Source organism: Camelus ferus, chromosome 2 (genome assembly GCF_009834535.1).
Source record: "Camelus ferus isolate YT-003-E chromosome 2, BCGSAC_Cfer_1.0, whole genome shotgun sequence".
Taxonomy (NCBI): domain Eukaryota; kingdom Metazoa; phylum Chordata; class Mammalia; order Artiodactyla; family Camelidae; genus Camelus; species Camelus ferus.
Window position 1 is genome coordinate 39316109 of NC_045697.1, and position 14047 is coordinate 39330155.

The 14047-nt window shown below is 40.8% G+C and overlaps 1 protein-coding gene across 2 annotated transcripts in view; it reads left to right on the plus strand.

Annotated features, from left to right (window-relative positions):
* GPRIN3 (GPRIN family member 3) overlaps positions 1–11977 on the plus strand; it is a 70594-nt gene extending 58617 nt beyond the window's left edge. For both annotated transcript variants that reach the window (XM_032498136.1, XM_032498142.1), the window contains exon 2: positions 954–11977. In XM_032498136.1, the coding sequence (XP_032354027.1) occupies positions 1068–3416 (2349 nt within the window). In that variant the 5' untranslated portion in view covers positions 954–1067 and the 3' untranslated portion in view covers positions 3417–11977. The remainder of the gene's footprint in view (positions 1–953) is intronic.
* The last annotated feature ends 2070 nt before the right edge of the window (positions 11978–14047 follow it).

A 14047-nucleotide genomic window follows, 5' to 3' on the forward strand; every position in this document is an offset into this window, starting at 1 on the left:
TTCTTTGACTACAAATGAATTTGATCATCTTTTCATAAGGTTGTTGGCTGTTGGATTTCCTCTTTTGCAAACTATGCTTTCATATTCTTTATCCATTTTTCCAATGGATTATTTTGTCTCCTTGTAAATTTTTAAGAGCTTCTGCTGTGTTACAGTTATGTCCTATAGGGATGCAAACATTTTTTCCAGTCATTTGTATTTGTTCATATTATCTTTTGCCATGCAAAAGTTTTGTAATTTTTCTAGTCATCTATGTTGATGTTTTTTCTCTTATAGTTTTTGTATTTTCTGCTTTGCCCCCAAAAAAACCTTACCCACTCTGCTCCTAGATTATATTTATGATCCTAGATTTTCTTAACAGGATTTTTAACTTAATTATTTGTTTTACAGTTTAACCTTTAATCTCTCTAAATCCATCTGAATTTGATTTTTCAAATTGGTGTAAGATAAAGATCTAGTTTTCTTTTCTTCTGGATGAATAGATAGTTTGCCAACCCCTTATATTAAAGAATTCATCCTTTTGCCACTACACTGAAATGCCTCTTTTGTCATATAGTAAATCCTCATTTATATCTGGATCTGTTTCTAGATATTCTATTCCACATATCTGTTTAGGCCTATTTCAGTACTTACTGATTTGATTACAGTAGCTTGATAGGACTTTCTGATATCTGGTAAATCTGATTACCCAAATGATTTTTGAGGCAGTTATCGAGTGTGTAGGTAAACACATTAAAAACCTATCTGCTGGACAGCAATGGGATGCAAACGGAACTAATATATCAAAATGTACTTGTATAATCAAAAGAATTTTTCCAAAATTTTTCTTCCCAAGATCTATTTCTATGGGAAGAAAAGGTTTGATGTTCTTATGAGATCTTAAACAGGTGACAACAAGTTTCACATCCTCAAATTCTGTTCTCTATTAATGGTGCTGTTTCCTTGATTCCCAGGTTGGCCCTGCAGCGGAATTGTCCTTGACGGCGTCTTCACTCTGAGCTACAACTGCATCCCAGTGGAAGCACTGCTCAGGGGAGCGCTCTGAGGTTTTCCTAAAGGGAAATTCCATGGGGACTGTACCTGACCCTCTGAGATCAGCTAAAACTTCCCTGATTGAAGCTTCTGGAAAAGAAGAGGATTTAGGAGAGGTGCGGGCGGCCTCACCTCAGCCTCGACCAGCCCTCCTGTGTGAGAACACCAATGGCCTTTCCAGCACTCCTGCAGAGCCAGCCTTCGGCCCCAGGACAGCAGCTGAGGCCCTGATGCAGGCTGGTGAGCATGAGACCACCCAGCCCGCCATGTCTTCTCCTGGCGTTGTCCGTGAAGTGGGGAAAACATCTCCCACACTCAACTCTCCTGGTGATACCCAGCTGCCGGGGAGCAGGGAGCCCACAGCACCAGCCCCATGTTCTGCAGCAGAAAAGGATCTTACACACGCAACATTTACCATGCCAGCTAATCAGCACGCCCACCCGGCCATCCCAGGCGACCAGCCCAATGCTGGCCTCTACTCAGGACCTGAAGATACCCTGGTGAAATCACAGAGAACTTCAGATGTAGAGCCACCCGAGAAGTCAAGTTGTCCTGTGGGGGACACCTGTGGTGGCAATAAAGATCAAGTGTCCTGTGATTTTCCATCTCGAGAAACAACCCAGGGAATGGTGCAAGCTGCAGACACAGCAGCCAGAGTGTTCGGTAACACATCCACTTCTGTAGGTGGACCTGAAGGGGAAAGGCAGCAAGCTGTTTGCGATTCCCAGACAAGGTCCTGTGACTCTCCTGCGAGAGATGATGGATGTTCCGGGAACATACTACAGTCTGCCTCCACCTCAGACACCCAGGCTGTGACTTCAGGGACACCTCAACCATCCCACCTCCCTAGCAAAGGGTCAACGTTTCCTTCAGATCCGGAGAAGGTGCCACTGCCAGCACATGCTCTGGTGTCAAGGTTCAAAGAAGTGGGCACGATGACCAGCCAGGCTGAAAAGGAGGTCGAGGAAGCTCCCCCCAGGGCTCAGCAAGATGCCGAGGTGCAGGCAGTGGCCAGTGTCGAGAGCAGAGCCGTGTCCACCAGCCCCAGCATCCTCACTGCGTTCTTAAAGGAAGCCCCTGCTCAGGAGCAGTTCGAACCAGAGCAGCTGTGTGTCATCTCCCATGGCAGCGGCCGCGTGAGCCACACGTGGGAGCTGACTGACCACACCCATGGGCCCCAGCAGGTGGCTCAGAGCCTGGGCATCACGCCAGAGGTGCACATCCAGGCGGCTGCAGCAGTTTCTACAGCTTCCCAAGGGGAAAGGGAATCAGTGAACCCACCAGGCGAAGTCCTTATGACCCCAGCAGTCAACGTGGCATCCAGTAACGCTCAGGATACGTGTAAAGAAAATGGGAGGTCAGCAGGAAAGACCCTAGCAAGGGAAGGGCTCTCCTCTAAGCAGCTTTCAGGTGCTAGTTCTACCTCCCTGAAAGCTGGCCCCAGTGACCAGACCTCTGTCAGCACAGGACGTCCAGCTGGAACAAGCCATGGGTTAGGGGCATGTGAAATGCAGCCATCTGAGTTTGCTGTGGAAACCACAGATGGCCACAGAGCAGACCCGGATTACCAACTCTCCAGCTCTTGTGGCCCCACCAGCAAAGATGACCAGTCTGGGAGCTTAGATCTCACCAACCAAGGGAATGCAAGAGAGAGGAAGCGTGTGTCTCCTCACGTCGTGGAAGAGCAGGAATCCTCTGGCATCGATATTCTGGATGCAAAGGGAAGGGCAGAAGCCAAAAGCCTACTTCTCAACCCGAAATCTCAAGAAAGTGGAGGCACAGCATCAGCCGCCAGTCCCACCCCCTCTCCAGTCAGAAAGAGTCAGGAGGGCACCGGAGAAGAAAACAGACAGACCAAGACAGCCACCAGCCTAAGCCTGCCCTCCGATTCCCTGGGGGAGTCCAGTCCGGGTTCTGGCAAGAGGACCCCTTCTCGCTCGGTCAAAGCCAGCCCCCGCCGGGCCAGCCGGGTCAGTGAGTTCCTCAAGGAGCTGAACGTGACAGCAGCCGCCGCTCAGGTGGGACTCACTCCAGGAGAGAAGAAAAAGCAGCTCAGTGCTGACTCCAAGCTCCAGTTGAAACAGTCCAAGCGTGTCAGGGACGTCGTGTGGGATGAGCAGGGCATGACCTGGGAGGTGTACGGCGCTTCCCTGGACCCGGAATCCCTGGGCATCGCCATCCAGAACCACCTACAAAGACAAATCAGGGAACACGAGAAATTAATCAAAGCTCAAAGCAGCCAGACCCGGAGATCCATCTCTTCAGATACTTCTTCCAATAAAAAGCTCAAAGGCAGGCAGCACAGTGTTTTCCAGTCCCTGCTGCAGAACTTTCGACGCCCCAACTGCTGCGTCCGCCCCGCCCCTTCCTCTGTGTTAGACTGAAAAGGAAAACAGCTGCAGGGAGCCCTTGCATGGGGTCTTCATAGGTGTCCGTCTGTCAAAGCTTACTTGTTTTTTTCCTGAGAGACCAGGAAGAGAAAGCAAGTGTTAACTCCAGGAAATTGCTGTGAAGGCTAGTGGGGTCCCTTGCTGGAGTCTTCATTAAAAAAAAAAACAAAAACACATCATTTCAATTGGAAAGAAAGAAAACAAGCACGCTTCACTGAAGGTTTACAACTGTAATTAAGAGGAAATAGTATTCACTGTTTTTTTAATATGCTGTTGCTTACAGAACTATCATTATCATTACATATGTATCATTTTGTATAACTGCCTCAATTTATCACACTATGGTATTTCCATTAAAATCTCAGCTTTATATTAAAAATAGCAAAAATACTGTTACACTTTTTGGTCCATTGCAGTGAGAATGCTGTTACCCCACAAAATTTAAGTAGTTGATAAGAACTATCATATAAAAAATTGAAACAAATTTGACTCCTTAGGCCAGAAGATAATAAGTAAAAGCATTTAAATGCATAAAATACCAAATATGAAGTCATATTTGTAAACATCTGCAGATAACCCTTTTTATAAACCTTGTTATACCTGTTAATATAAGAAAGTTATATTAGGAAAAAAAATTAGTGAAGCATTTGACTATGAATATTGCCCACATAAAACATGAATTTATATATGCACCTTTTCCTGCCCTGAAGGCAAGTTTCATCTCTGTGATTGTGACTAGACTAAATTCATATTTCCTTACCCTAGAGAAAGTACATGTGACTGAATTCTTGGAGAGAGTCATCAGGTTATTGATAATACTCAATTTTATGTTGTACAGGTGTTCTCCAATGACATTCTACTGAGAGCGTCACGGTTCGGGTAAGGAATTATAAATAGCCAATTACCAAACACTCTATTTTTAGGTGTTAAAGAAAAAGAAAAGAAAGCCTCCTGAATAACAAAACAACACATATGAGACTCCTGTAACCAGGATGGAGTTTGTGTTTTTGTTTGACTTGGTTCAGTAGCTTCTAGTAGAAAGTGTGGTCCACACCGATTAGAACATGAGCTTCCTCGCTGTTTTTGTACGTAGACTAATATCATCTTATTGCTTGAGTCTAATCTATGATAAAATGGTAACCTCTGTAAGACTATTGATTTCAAGAGAAAAACGTCATAAAATACCACCCTTCAAACCCAGTAAAAGAAGCCACCTTTACTGAAACACGTTTTTGAGCTTTGGGTGGGCTTGGTCCTTGAGAACATAGGCACCTGTCTGAGCTGAGCCCTCACCTGTCTCCTTAAGAGGAGTGTATTCCTAGGGCTTATGAGTGTCCTGCAGGGCACTGGGCTGGAACGACCAAGAGTGGCTTGAGTTGGGGTGACGGACAAGAGGGGAGAGAGTGAGGGCCCGAAAGGGCTTCCCCTCCTGGACTCGTGGTAGGGAGGTTGCTGGTTTCCACCTCGCATTTAGAGAGTCACTGTTGGTTGGAGGGGCGCTGGTTGCTTTCTCTAATCTCATTGCCCTCGATGAGCCAGAAAAGAGTATCTGGCTGTGTGTTCTCTCTCCAGAGATTCAGAAATGCCATTTGGGCAGTAAATTCACAGTTTCTCTTTTGGCTTTTTTGCTTTTTCATTTTAATTCTCTATTGCAGATTCTGAACATTATGGAGGGGAGGAATCATACCTAAACTTTAACACCACAAGTACACTGGACATAACCTAAATTAGTAAAGAGCCATTGATTTCTTTCAAAGCCGTTGGACTGTCTGTGACGCCTGCATACGTGGGCCATGGTCACAGCACTCTCAGAGCAAGCATGCTCTGAATGGCAAGTACACTTGTTATACTTGGAACTTAGAATGAGCAGTTTAGTAAAGCCCATGTTTCCACGTCTTACCATTGGGCCTCCGTCAAGGATGCTATCTAAAGCAGAAATGACCATCCAATGAGCAATCAAATTATTATTAATGAATTTAGTCCAAAACGCTCCCCTTGGCCTTAAATACCCATTTGTGGTAGTGTCCGTGCCACTTCTGTAGGAAATGCCTTTGCCACGATGTAATCTCCCTCCTGTCTCTCGCCCACTGGCTGTCTCCCTCCCACGCTGGCGTACGTGCTGTGTACACATGGAGAATATCCTGTGTACACAGTAGCAGCTGTCAGCGGTACCCACTCCAGGCGGGTGGGCCCCAGGTAATCCTCTGCTCTGAACTGGCTAGAACAGGCTGTTCCTGCATTAAAATGGGAAAAAAGGAAGAATTCAGCGTCTGGTAATAATATTTGTTGTCATGAGTTGGGAGTAACCACGTGGTTTATAAATAGTGAAAGGAAGCAGAGGCCACAGAGCTGTGGGCCTCCGTTACCCATTAAAAATAAATTAATTAATGAAATGAAATAAATTAAACCTGAATTTGGTGTTCTAGTTGTGCCTCTCAAATTAAAACTTAATGCTCGATGTAGTAACCTTAACTGGTTTTCTTTGGTACTGGAACTAACCTTTACTTTTACACCTTTGATCTTTTAACATCCGTCTTTACAAAAGCTTCCTTCTCACTTACGGAATCTTATAGAAGGAACAGCTTTTAAGAACAGTCACAGAAATAGCTCATCACATGGATAAATAAGACAGGAGCCTAATCAAGACGGCAGTGTTTTGCATTATGATACCCTCAGTACTCTCACGATAAAACCTTGATGTGAAAATGTTCCTTCACTTCGATCTGTGACCCAGCGTACACATTCGGGACAGCATTGTCATTCCTTAGGTTCATCTAGCAACTGACGTTGCAAAACAATATTCTTGGCAGACTCTTTGAACTTGCTCTGCTGTTCCTTACCTGCATGGCACACACGGGGTTGAAAGCTGTTTGTTTTTGTCCTTGACTTCTTTTAGTTATGTTTGGGTCCTTTTTAATGCATTTTAGTTGTTGAAATAAGTGGAGGAAATATTATATTAAGTAGATATATATATATAAGATATTTTTTAAACCAGTAGCAAAAGAGAAACAAGTTAGAACATCTAAATGTTTAAAATGTGAAGATGTGATACGGCTTACCCAGTTAACACTAGAAGTTTCAATTTAAATATTGATTTTTCTACTTTTTATGACTGCAAGAAAAATGTGATCACTTCGGCTGTCATATATTTACCTTCAGTGCTTTTCTAATGATGTCTTTCTGGATTCTTGGCCTTGTTGCCACAGACCAACTACTTCACATACAGTGAAATCCTAATTAACCTTTGTGTCTTGGATCAGTGGCAGAAGTTGAACGTTGTTTTAGATCAAAGTTAACCAGAAAACTTTTTGTTTGCATCCAATATGAAATATTTGTAAAAAATACTGCTGTGTTTTCCTACCATAGCAAGTTCAGCTATATTGAATATTATTTGATTTTTGATGATTTTTGAATCTTAAGAATTGTCTAATATTTATTATTTTGGGTACCATTATTCTCCATGTTATAGGTTAAATATCATAAAATAAATTGGACTGAATATGCATGTGTAACATATACCCTAGAGATTGAATTTTGGAACCAAATTCTTAATAAGAGCTCGTCATCTTCAAGTCGAAGGCAGAAGAGGAAAACGACTTTGGGTTGCATCCCAGAGTTGTAAGGTTTTATCGTTCCTAGCTGACTCTACTCTTCTTCCTCTCATCTCTGGGAGTTCCTATCATTCTGGGAATACCTGTCTACACCACGTGAAGAATAGACTATGATGTGACTTTACAGTTTGTTTACAGAGGACATCTATGAGTATGCTGTTGATGTAAATTGTTTGGCCTTTGCTGTATCCGCTTCGTTACTGTTTTGCTGCCAAAATGTGAGAAGCTGTCTTCTCTTCCTCCTACATGTTGTGCAAGTGTTAAAAAATGTAACTCACCACACCCCTTGTCTACTTTTTAAGACTCAGTCGAAAGAAAAACCATACATTAGGATAAGGTTTGTATATGTGTTTTTACTGAAAATTGGGCACCTGCAGCCTGGTGCAGGCCTCTACCTGTCTGACTTACCAATTGTCTACAGTGCTGCCATGGAGATGATGCTGTTTACTCTCCAGCTTGGTCCTAAGTGGTATTTGAGAAATGAAGCCTGTGAATTTCCCTTTGTGATAAGAATACAGTGAACTCAGCAGGAGCTTAGATAAATGAGCTGACCATCTTGTCCCCACCCCCATTTTGTCTCCATAGTGAATCAGAAGTCTTGCCCACATCTGCCTCAGTGCTTGCTACTTTATGTTCCTATTTGAGGATTTTGTTTTCTGTTAGTGACGTCCTTTGAATCCACATGTGGCCCTTTCGGTTGAATCTGTCCCAGTGTGGGTCAGCTGCTACCACCTGGCAAATAACAGGTGATGTGCTGAATCTCCTGTCCATCCTTGTAACTGTATCCTTCTTAACAAAATTCTGCAGCCAGCTAAGTAATTATAAATGGCATCTGTGCAGACACTTGGGCTTACGGATGTCAACGAGATTTTAGACATTTTTGCAAATGAGAAAAAAGTCTTGTAAATACTGAAAAAGATTTCCATGAACGTCATCCTACTCTTGGGAGAAAAAAAAATCTTGGCTACAGAAATAAAATCAATTTGCTTTACAGTGACCAAGGACATAAATGAAGATGGATTGAAGTGGAAAACTCATGTCTCACAATCCGTGACATCTGCCAGAGGTCATTACGGCTACTTTTAACTGTGAACATTCACCAGCTAAACTACTCACTTGCCACAACCAAATAACCTCTCTCAAAGTAAATCCAATGCATCTGTATACATGTGTGGATAGAAACAACAAAAAACCCTGAAAAATTACTGTTGGCTATTAGGTAAATCAAAGTGATGATCATTACAAGGGACATTTAAATAACCTTGGGCCTGGGGGTGAAATGACTGTGGAGGCCAGAATGATGCACCAAGATGTTATTCACAAGTTTCGTGTGTGTGGTTTTTTTTTTTTAAGACCCAGATATCTCAGATACTCATGATGAGAATAAAGACTGTTGATAATGAAATTAAAGCCAAGCAATAATGTGCCAAAAAGAGGCAGTTATACCAGCAAGTGCGTCTGTAATGGGCACACCATTGTATAATTATGGCTTGCTCCATAAAGACTGACTGTAACCCACAGGCTAAAATAAGCAAAGGCATACTTTATGCTTTCTTGCTGGAAAAACTTGTTTAGGAGCGCCATTGAGAGGTCCAGCAGTAGTGAGCGTTAGATTTTATGGTTAACGTCTCTGTTTTAACACTAGCCAAGACCAAAGGAGTCACTGAGTTAAAACTCAAGACAACACCGGAAACTTGGTTGAAATGAAGGATTAAATGTATGGTAATTACTATTCCTGGACACTCACTTGTAGGAAAGCAATTCAGGTAACTTTGCCTGGAGGATTACCAGCCTTAGCTATGAAAAAAAAAAAGGGTTCTCAAATGCAAAATAACTAAAATGTGAGTACTCATCTGAAAGCGGGCCTCAAATAATGCCTTACTGAAAATGATGTTCTCAATGGGTGTTTCTGAAAACCAATTCTTCCTCAAGTATCCTTTTGGGTTCAAGCTCAAAATCGATTGGCTGGAATAAAAATGACATATTTTACACTTCAAAAAAAGATACTGATGATCGACCAGCATGGAGATAGTTATGATGAGAGATACCCTAGGGATTTCAGTGAGTTAAAGAGAACTCAGTGGGGGGTGAAACACTAACTTCTTTCTTGGACTCTTAAAATGGGGGGATGTCATCTGCTTATTTTGGGGTGAAAATGAGAGCTTGCTTTTTGGCATTGCTGCTAGTGTTACTCTTTGTTCCTTTAAAAATTAAACTGTCTATTCTTCGGCAGAACTTTTAAGCAGTTAAACAACATTTTTCTGGTTCATATTGCTTTTAATATCATGTAAAGATTCTGTATAGAGCAAAACAGAAATGCGCGGAAGGGGCTAATCCATGTGTATCCGTGTCTCTTAATGATTTCAGTAGTCTTAGCATTTATTTTAACCACATCTTTGAGTAGATTATTCTTCATTAATGCTTTCTGGCATGTCTTATGATGATGTTGGTCATCGGAGATTACAGTATTAATAGTCATGCTCCTCAATCTCTAGCAGGGAGGAGAGCCTAATTCTTGTGTTAAGGGCGTCTGGAAATACCTTTTTCTGAGGTTGAGAGAGGTCAACAGGGCCTGAAAACTCAAGAAGGAAATACAGTAACAATTACTAAATTTCTAAATGTATTTATCTCGCTGTACTAACGTGTGAACAGTATGTCGTGCGTAACACTGTAGCTGGTCGTGGTATGTCAGTACATCCTGTAAGTGTGTAATGTCTGTGAGTGGCTGGTTTTCTGTTTTTATGTGTAGAAAAAAATACCATGCTGTATCCCATTTTAAGGCCAGGTTCTGTCATCAGGAGGCTGCATGTTCGAAAGTGAATAAAACCAACAGACGTGTGTGTGCGTGTTCAGTAACAGAATTTGTCCTTTCATTTTTGAAGGTCAGAAAGGGCTGTTTTGTTGTTTTTTTTTTTAAGCCTCTCTGAGAGTAGATCACATAATTATCACAAAGGCTGAACACATTAGTCAGTACACGGGCATGTTACTAAATATGCCAGGGCTAATCCCCCACGTCCTTAGTCACAGGTAAGGTCAGTTCTTTGACCACTGGGTTGATTTACATTCCTCACACATCTTCTCCGTGTTAAGTGTGTGACTAGGATGTACATACTATGGGTGTGATTGTGTACATACCTTGTATGAATTATTTAAATCTTCAAAGCAGTTGCAGGAAAGAAAGAAAGAGTTGTTCAAAAGCCTCAGAAGGGCTAATCAATGTGTATTTTCATTTTCTACACATAAAAATGTATACATGACATAATTGTAAATAGCTTACCCACCTATACATGCACACATAGATGCATTTTATTCATACTGGTATATTTAAATAAATCACAAATTAAAACAACTAATTGAAAGCTGCATCCTTCCATGACTGTTCTGTTTTATGTATAGTAATATCAGATCAGATGCTCCATATTAAATGGTGTTACTCCCTGGTAGCAGATTTGGTGCTTAGAAAGCCCAGCCCCACTGGACCATGCATAGCTAGTTGGTGTCTTACTGAGGCACGGACTGGTACCTGAGCATCTTCAAAGGCTTAATGCTGTTCTTTTAGCACCTAATTTTCTATCTGGACATGACAAACACTGGGGAAAACCAATTATGTTTTATAGACTCCATTTGTACATTTATTAGTATGTTTATTTGCACAGGCTGATAAAAGCCCTACATTTTCTTTCAAAGACATAGCTCTAAATTTCAAAACAGTATATAGTCACTCAAAGTGAAACCTGATTGCAGGAATTCTTCTCTTGAGATCAGCAAAACAATGTTTAGCAACACCAAAGAGACGTCAAAGAGGCAAATTTTTTTTTAAAATGACAGGCTACACTGGTAGAAGAATAGGGTAATAGCAATTGGGATTTCCTTAAGATAGACTCATAAACTACGATGTTGACGCCAGGTGCTGCAGTGGGGACTAGATAAGATTAGAGTCATTGGCCAGGGAATGCTAACGTTGGGTACGTCAACTTACCACAGTTCCAATCGGTGAGTTGACATTGTTTTAGTTTCTCTCATTTCTTTTAAAAGGAAATACTCTGTTAGCGATCAAAAAGTCTGTGATGTGGTTCCTAGAACCTAACATGATTTGACCTCAATTCTTTGACGCTGAAAATTACGTTGGCTGGATATTAGGTTGAAGATATGAATGGAAATACCAGAATTGCCAATTAATAGAGAATTCTGTGTGGCAAGGTACAAATATAACCACTTCTCAGTAGAAAGTTAGTAATACCATTTAATACATATTCATGTTTTAAAGACTGAATGTGCCATCTTTGTATTTTAGATAAAAAGATTAACCAACCATAAGAACGCTACAATTACAACTAGAGCTAGCTGTGTTTTTTAACGACTAAAAACAAACTCTTTATAAGAGCAGTACACATGAAATCTTGATGTCAATATTTACTGTTGCTTAAAAGACAGATTTATGTAATTATTTTGAGAGATGCATATTAATTTAAATGCCGTCCAGAAAAATTATAGATGTCAATGTAAGAATCATTTGTGTGTGTAAGTACTCAACAGAGAAAGAGCAAAACTGTAGTGTGATGTTAAATCACTGAAGAAATGGTAGTATTTAAAATGAAATTCCATTTATGAATGTATCAATATTAGAATCTAAAGTTATGTCTTTTCATGTTGTATATATACAAAGGTCATTAAATGATTTATTTAAGAAAGTCCTCATCTTCCAGAAATCGACCTGCCAATAAAATTTCATTTCCTAGATAAAGGATGAACTATTATGATTTATATGAGGATAGATCAAGATTTGGAAATTATGTACACTTCCATCCTCATTGTGGATTTGATATCTGAATGGATGAATGAACGAAATTCAACTGATGATCTAGTTTTACCCTTGAAAAACTTTTAAGTACAATTTTTTTGCATTTCACTTTCCATAATAAACGTGATACAGATGAAAAGTTACAGTGTTCGTTTTTTGTTGTTACTGTGTTTGCCACAAAATTGTTCTCTTAGCCCTAGATGCTTAGAATCGGTTGATTTCAGTGTGACAGACTTTTGCCAGGTATCTACAAGAAGAGCTGAAAGTATATACAATGAAAGGGTTTTTCCCTTTAATTGAAATAGAATTCCCATAGCATCAACAAAGCCTGCAGGGCATCGGAGGTAGTGGTTTTTCCTGCTGTTGGTGGCACAGCGGGGTGTGTATATGTGTGTGTGTGTGTGTGTGTGTGTACAAGTGTGAACTTTTGCTTTTGCTTTTGCTTGGTGATAGTGATGAGAGGTTGGCATTCATGGATATACAGGAAGGGGTGGGGTATGGAGCACATCTCTGTGTTAGTGTGGACGCTTATATTCAAGCTTATATTGTCTCATGCCCAGGCTTAGCTGCCTCTGCCTGCAGCCATCCAGCTGAGCTGCACTGTGGCACCAGCTTCTTCGTCTGTCCATTCCTGGGTACACAAGTCACAGGTTCCTAAAAGAAGGTGGAAGAGCCAGCTATGGCCTCTGATCCAGCTTAACCATTAATAAAGCTAACACTATAATTAGGTCCTTTTTGCCTTCTTGAATTTGTGTTCAATTCATCAAAAAAGCTGTAGAGTTGGATAGATATAAAATCTATGAACCCCAAAATCTTCAAAAAATGACTTGATGAATTTTTCATGAACTTTACACAGTGATTGTTTCAAAACATCCAAGGGCCATGCTCTCCCTCAACCAATTCTGTGTATATAAATACACACTATTTCAGCCTAAAATGATGTCCAAGGGCTGTCATGATCTAACTCTTGTATACTTCGACATTCACTCTTGGCAAAATTAAGCTTCACGCATTTCCAAAGATATAAATGCTGTTCGAGAAGGTAGGTCATGCCCGGGTCCCCAGAGGGCAGAGATGCTTGACTTACTCCTGCAGCTGTTTATGTCCCACCAGCAGGCGTTCAGCTCATTAGGTGCCTCTTCCAGCCAACTCTTCTCACTCACCTATGTCTTTAATGTTGAGTAGTAAACGCAAGAGCAGCCTGATCGTAATTCGGCTTCTCTGGACTGATTGTGAACTCAAAATACCTCTTATTTCTTGGGAAGGGCCTGCCTTTTGTCAACCACATAGGATCACTTTGGATCTACCACATGTTTTTAATGAATTCATGAATACCAACGTTGTTTAATGTTTCTCAACACTATTCTAGACTCTCAGTGAGCTAAGTTACAGAGTTCTAAATTCTTTAGACCCTTTGAATTATCTTAATGTTCTATAGCCTGTTTTTCTAAATATAGAGGACTAAGATTGTGGACATTCTTATTATCAGAATGGAAGCTGAAAGTGCTCAGAGAGATTTCTGGTGGGAGTTTTGGCATCTCAGGGATGCCTACAGATGTTTTTTTTTTAAGTTCCACTTGACACATCTCAATCAAACTGCACAGGAACCTTGGTCTGTCATTAAAAAACAAAAAACAAAAAACAAAAAACAAAACCTAAGCAGAATGTCATTGTCAAAGATATCCCAGGTGTTTAGAAGCAAGATAAGACTTCTTAAAGGGTTGGAAAGTATTTGCTTATTATCTGTGTTCTTTTTGCCTAAAGTCAATCCAAAGGGTAATGGCCAAAGGCTAGACATTCTGCTGGGCACTTCAATAAGTGTCTCAACCTTGGGAGGTATATATAAATGCACATTTTTTTTCAGTTGATTTTTTTCTCAGTGGTAGATACTTGAAACATATGAACTGGATGTTCAAAAAGAAATAGTGGTAATTACCCAGGCTCAGAACCAAAGAAACCTGGGTTCAAATTTCAGCATTAAAGATAATTCCATGGCCCAGTCACTTAATCATTTTGAGGATTAGTGCTTTCATCCATAAATTGAGGATAAATTTTTGCAAAATTGTGAGGATTAAATGACACAGGCAATACAAATGTTAGTTCCTTCCCTTACTCCTTTGATTTTTGTGTTCTTTGCTTGAATTTTACCATTCTATTATAACCAAACTGGCATTTTGCCATTTTCTTCTCTTTAGTAAACTTTTAATAAATCT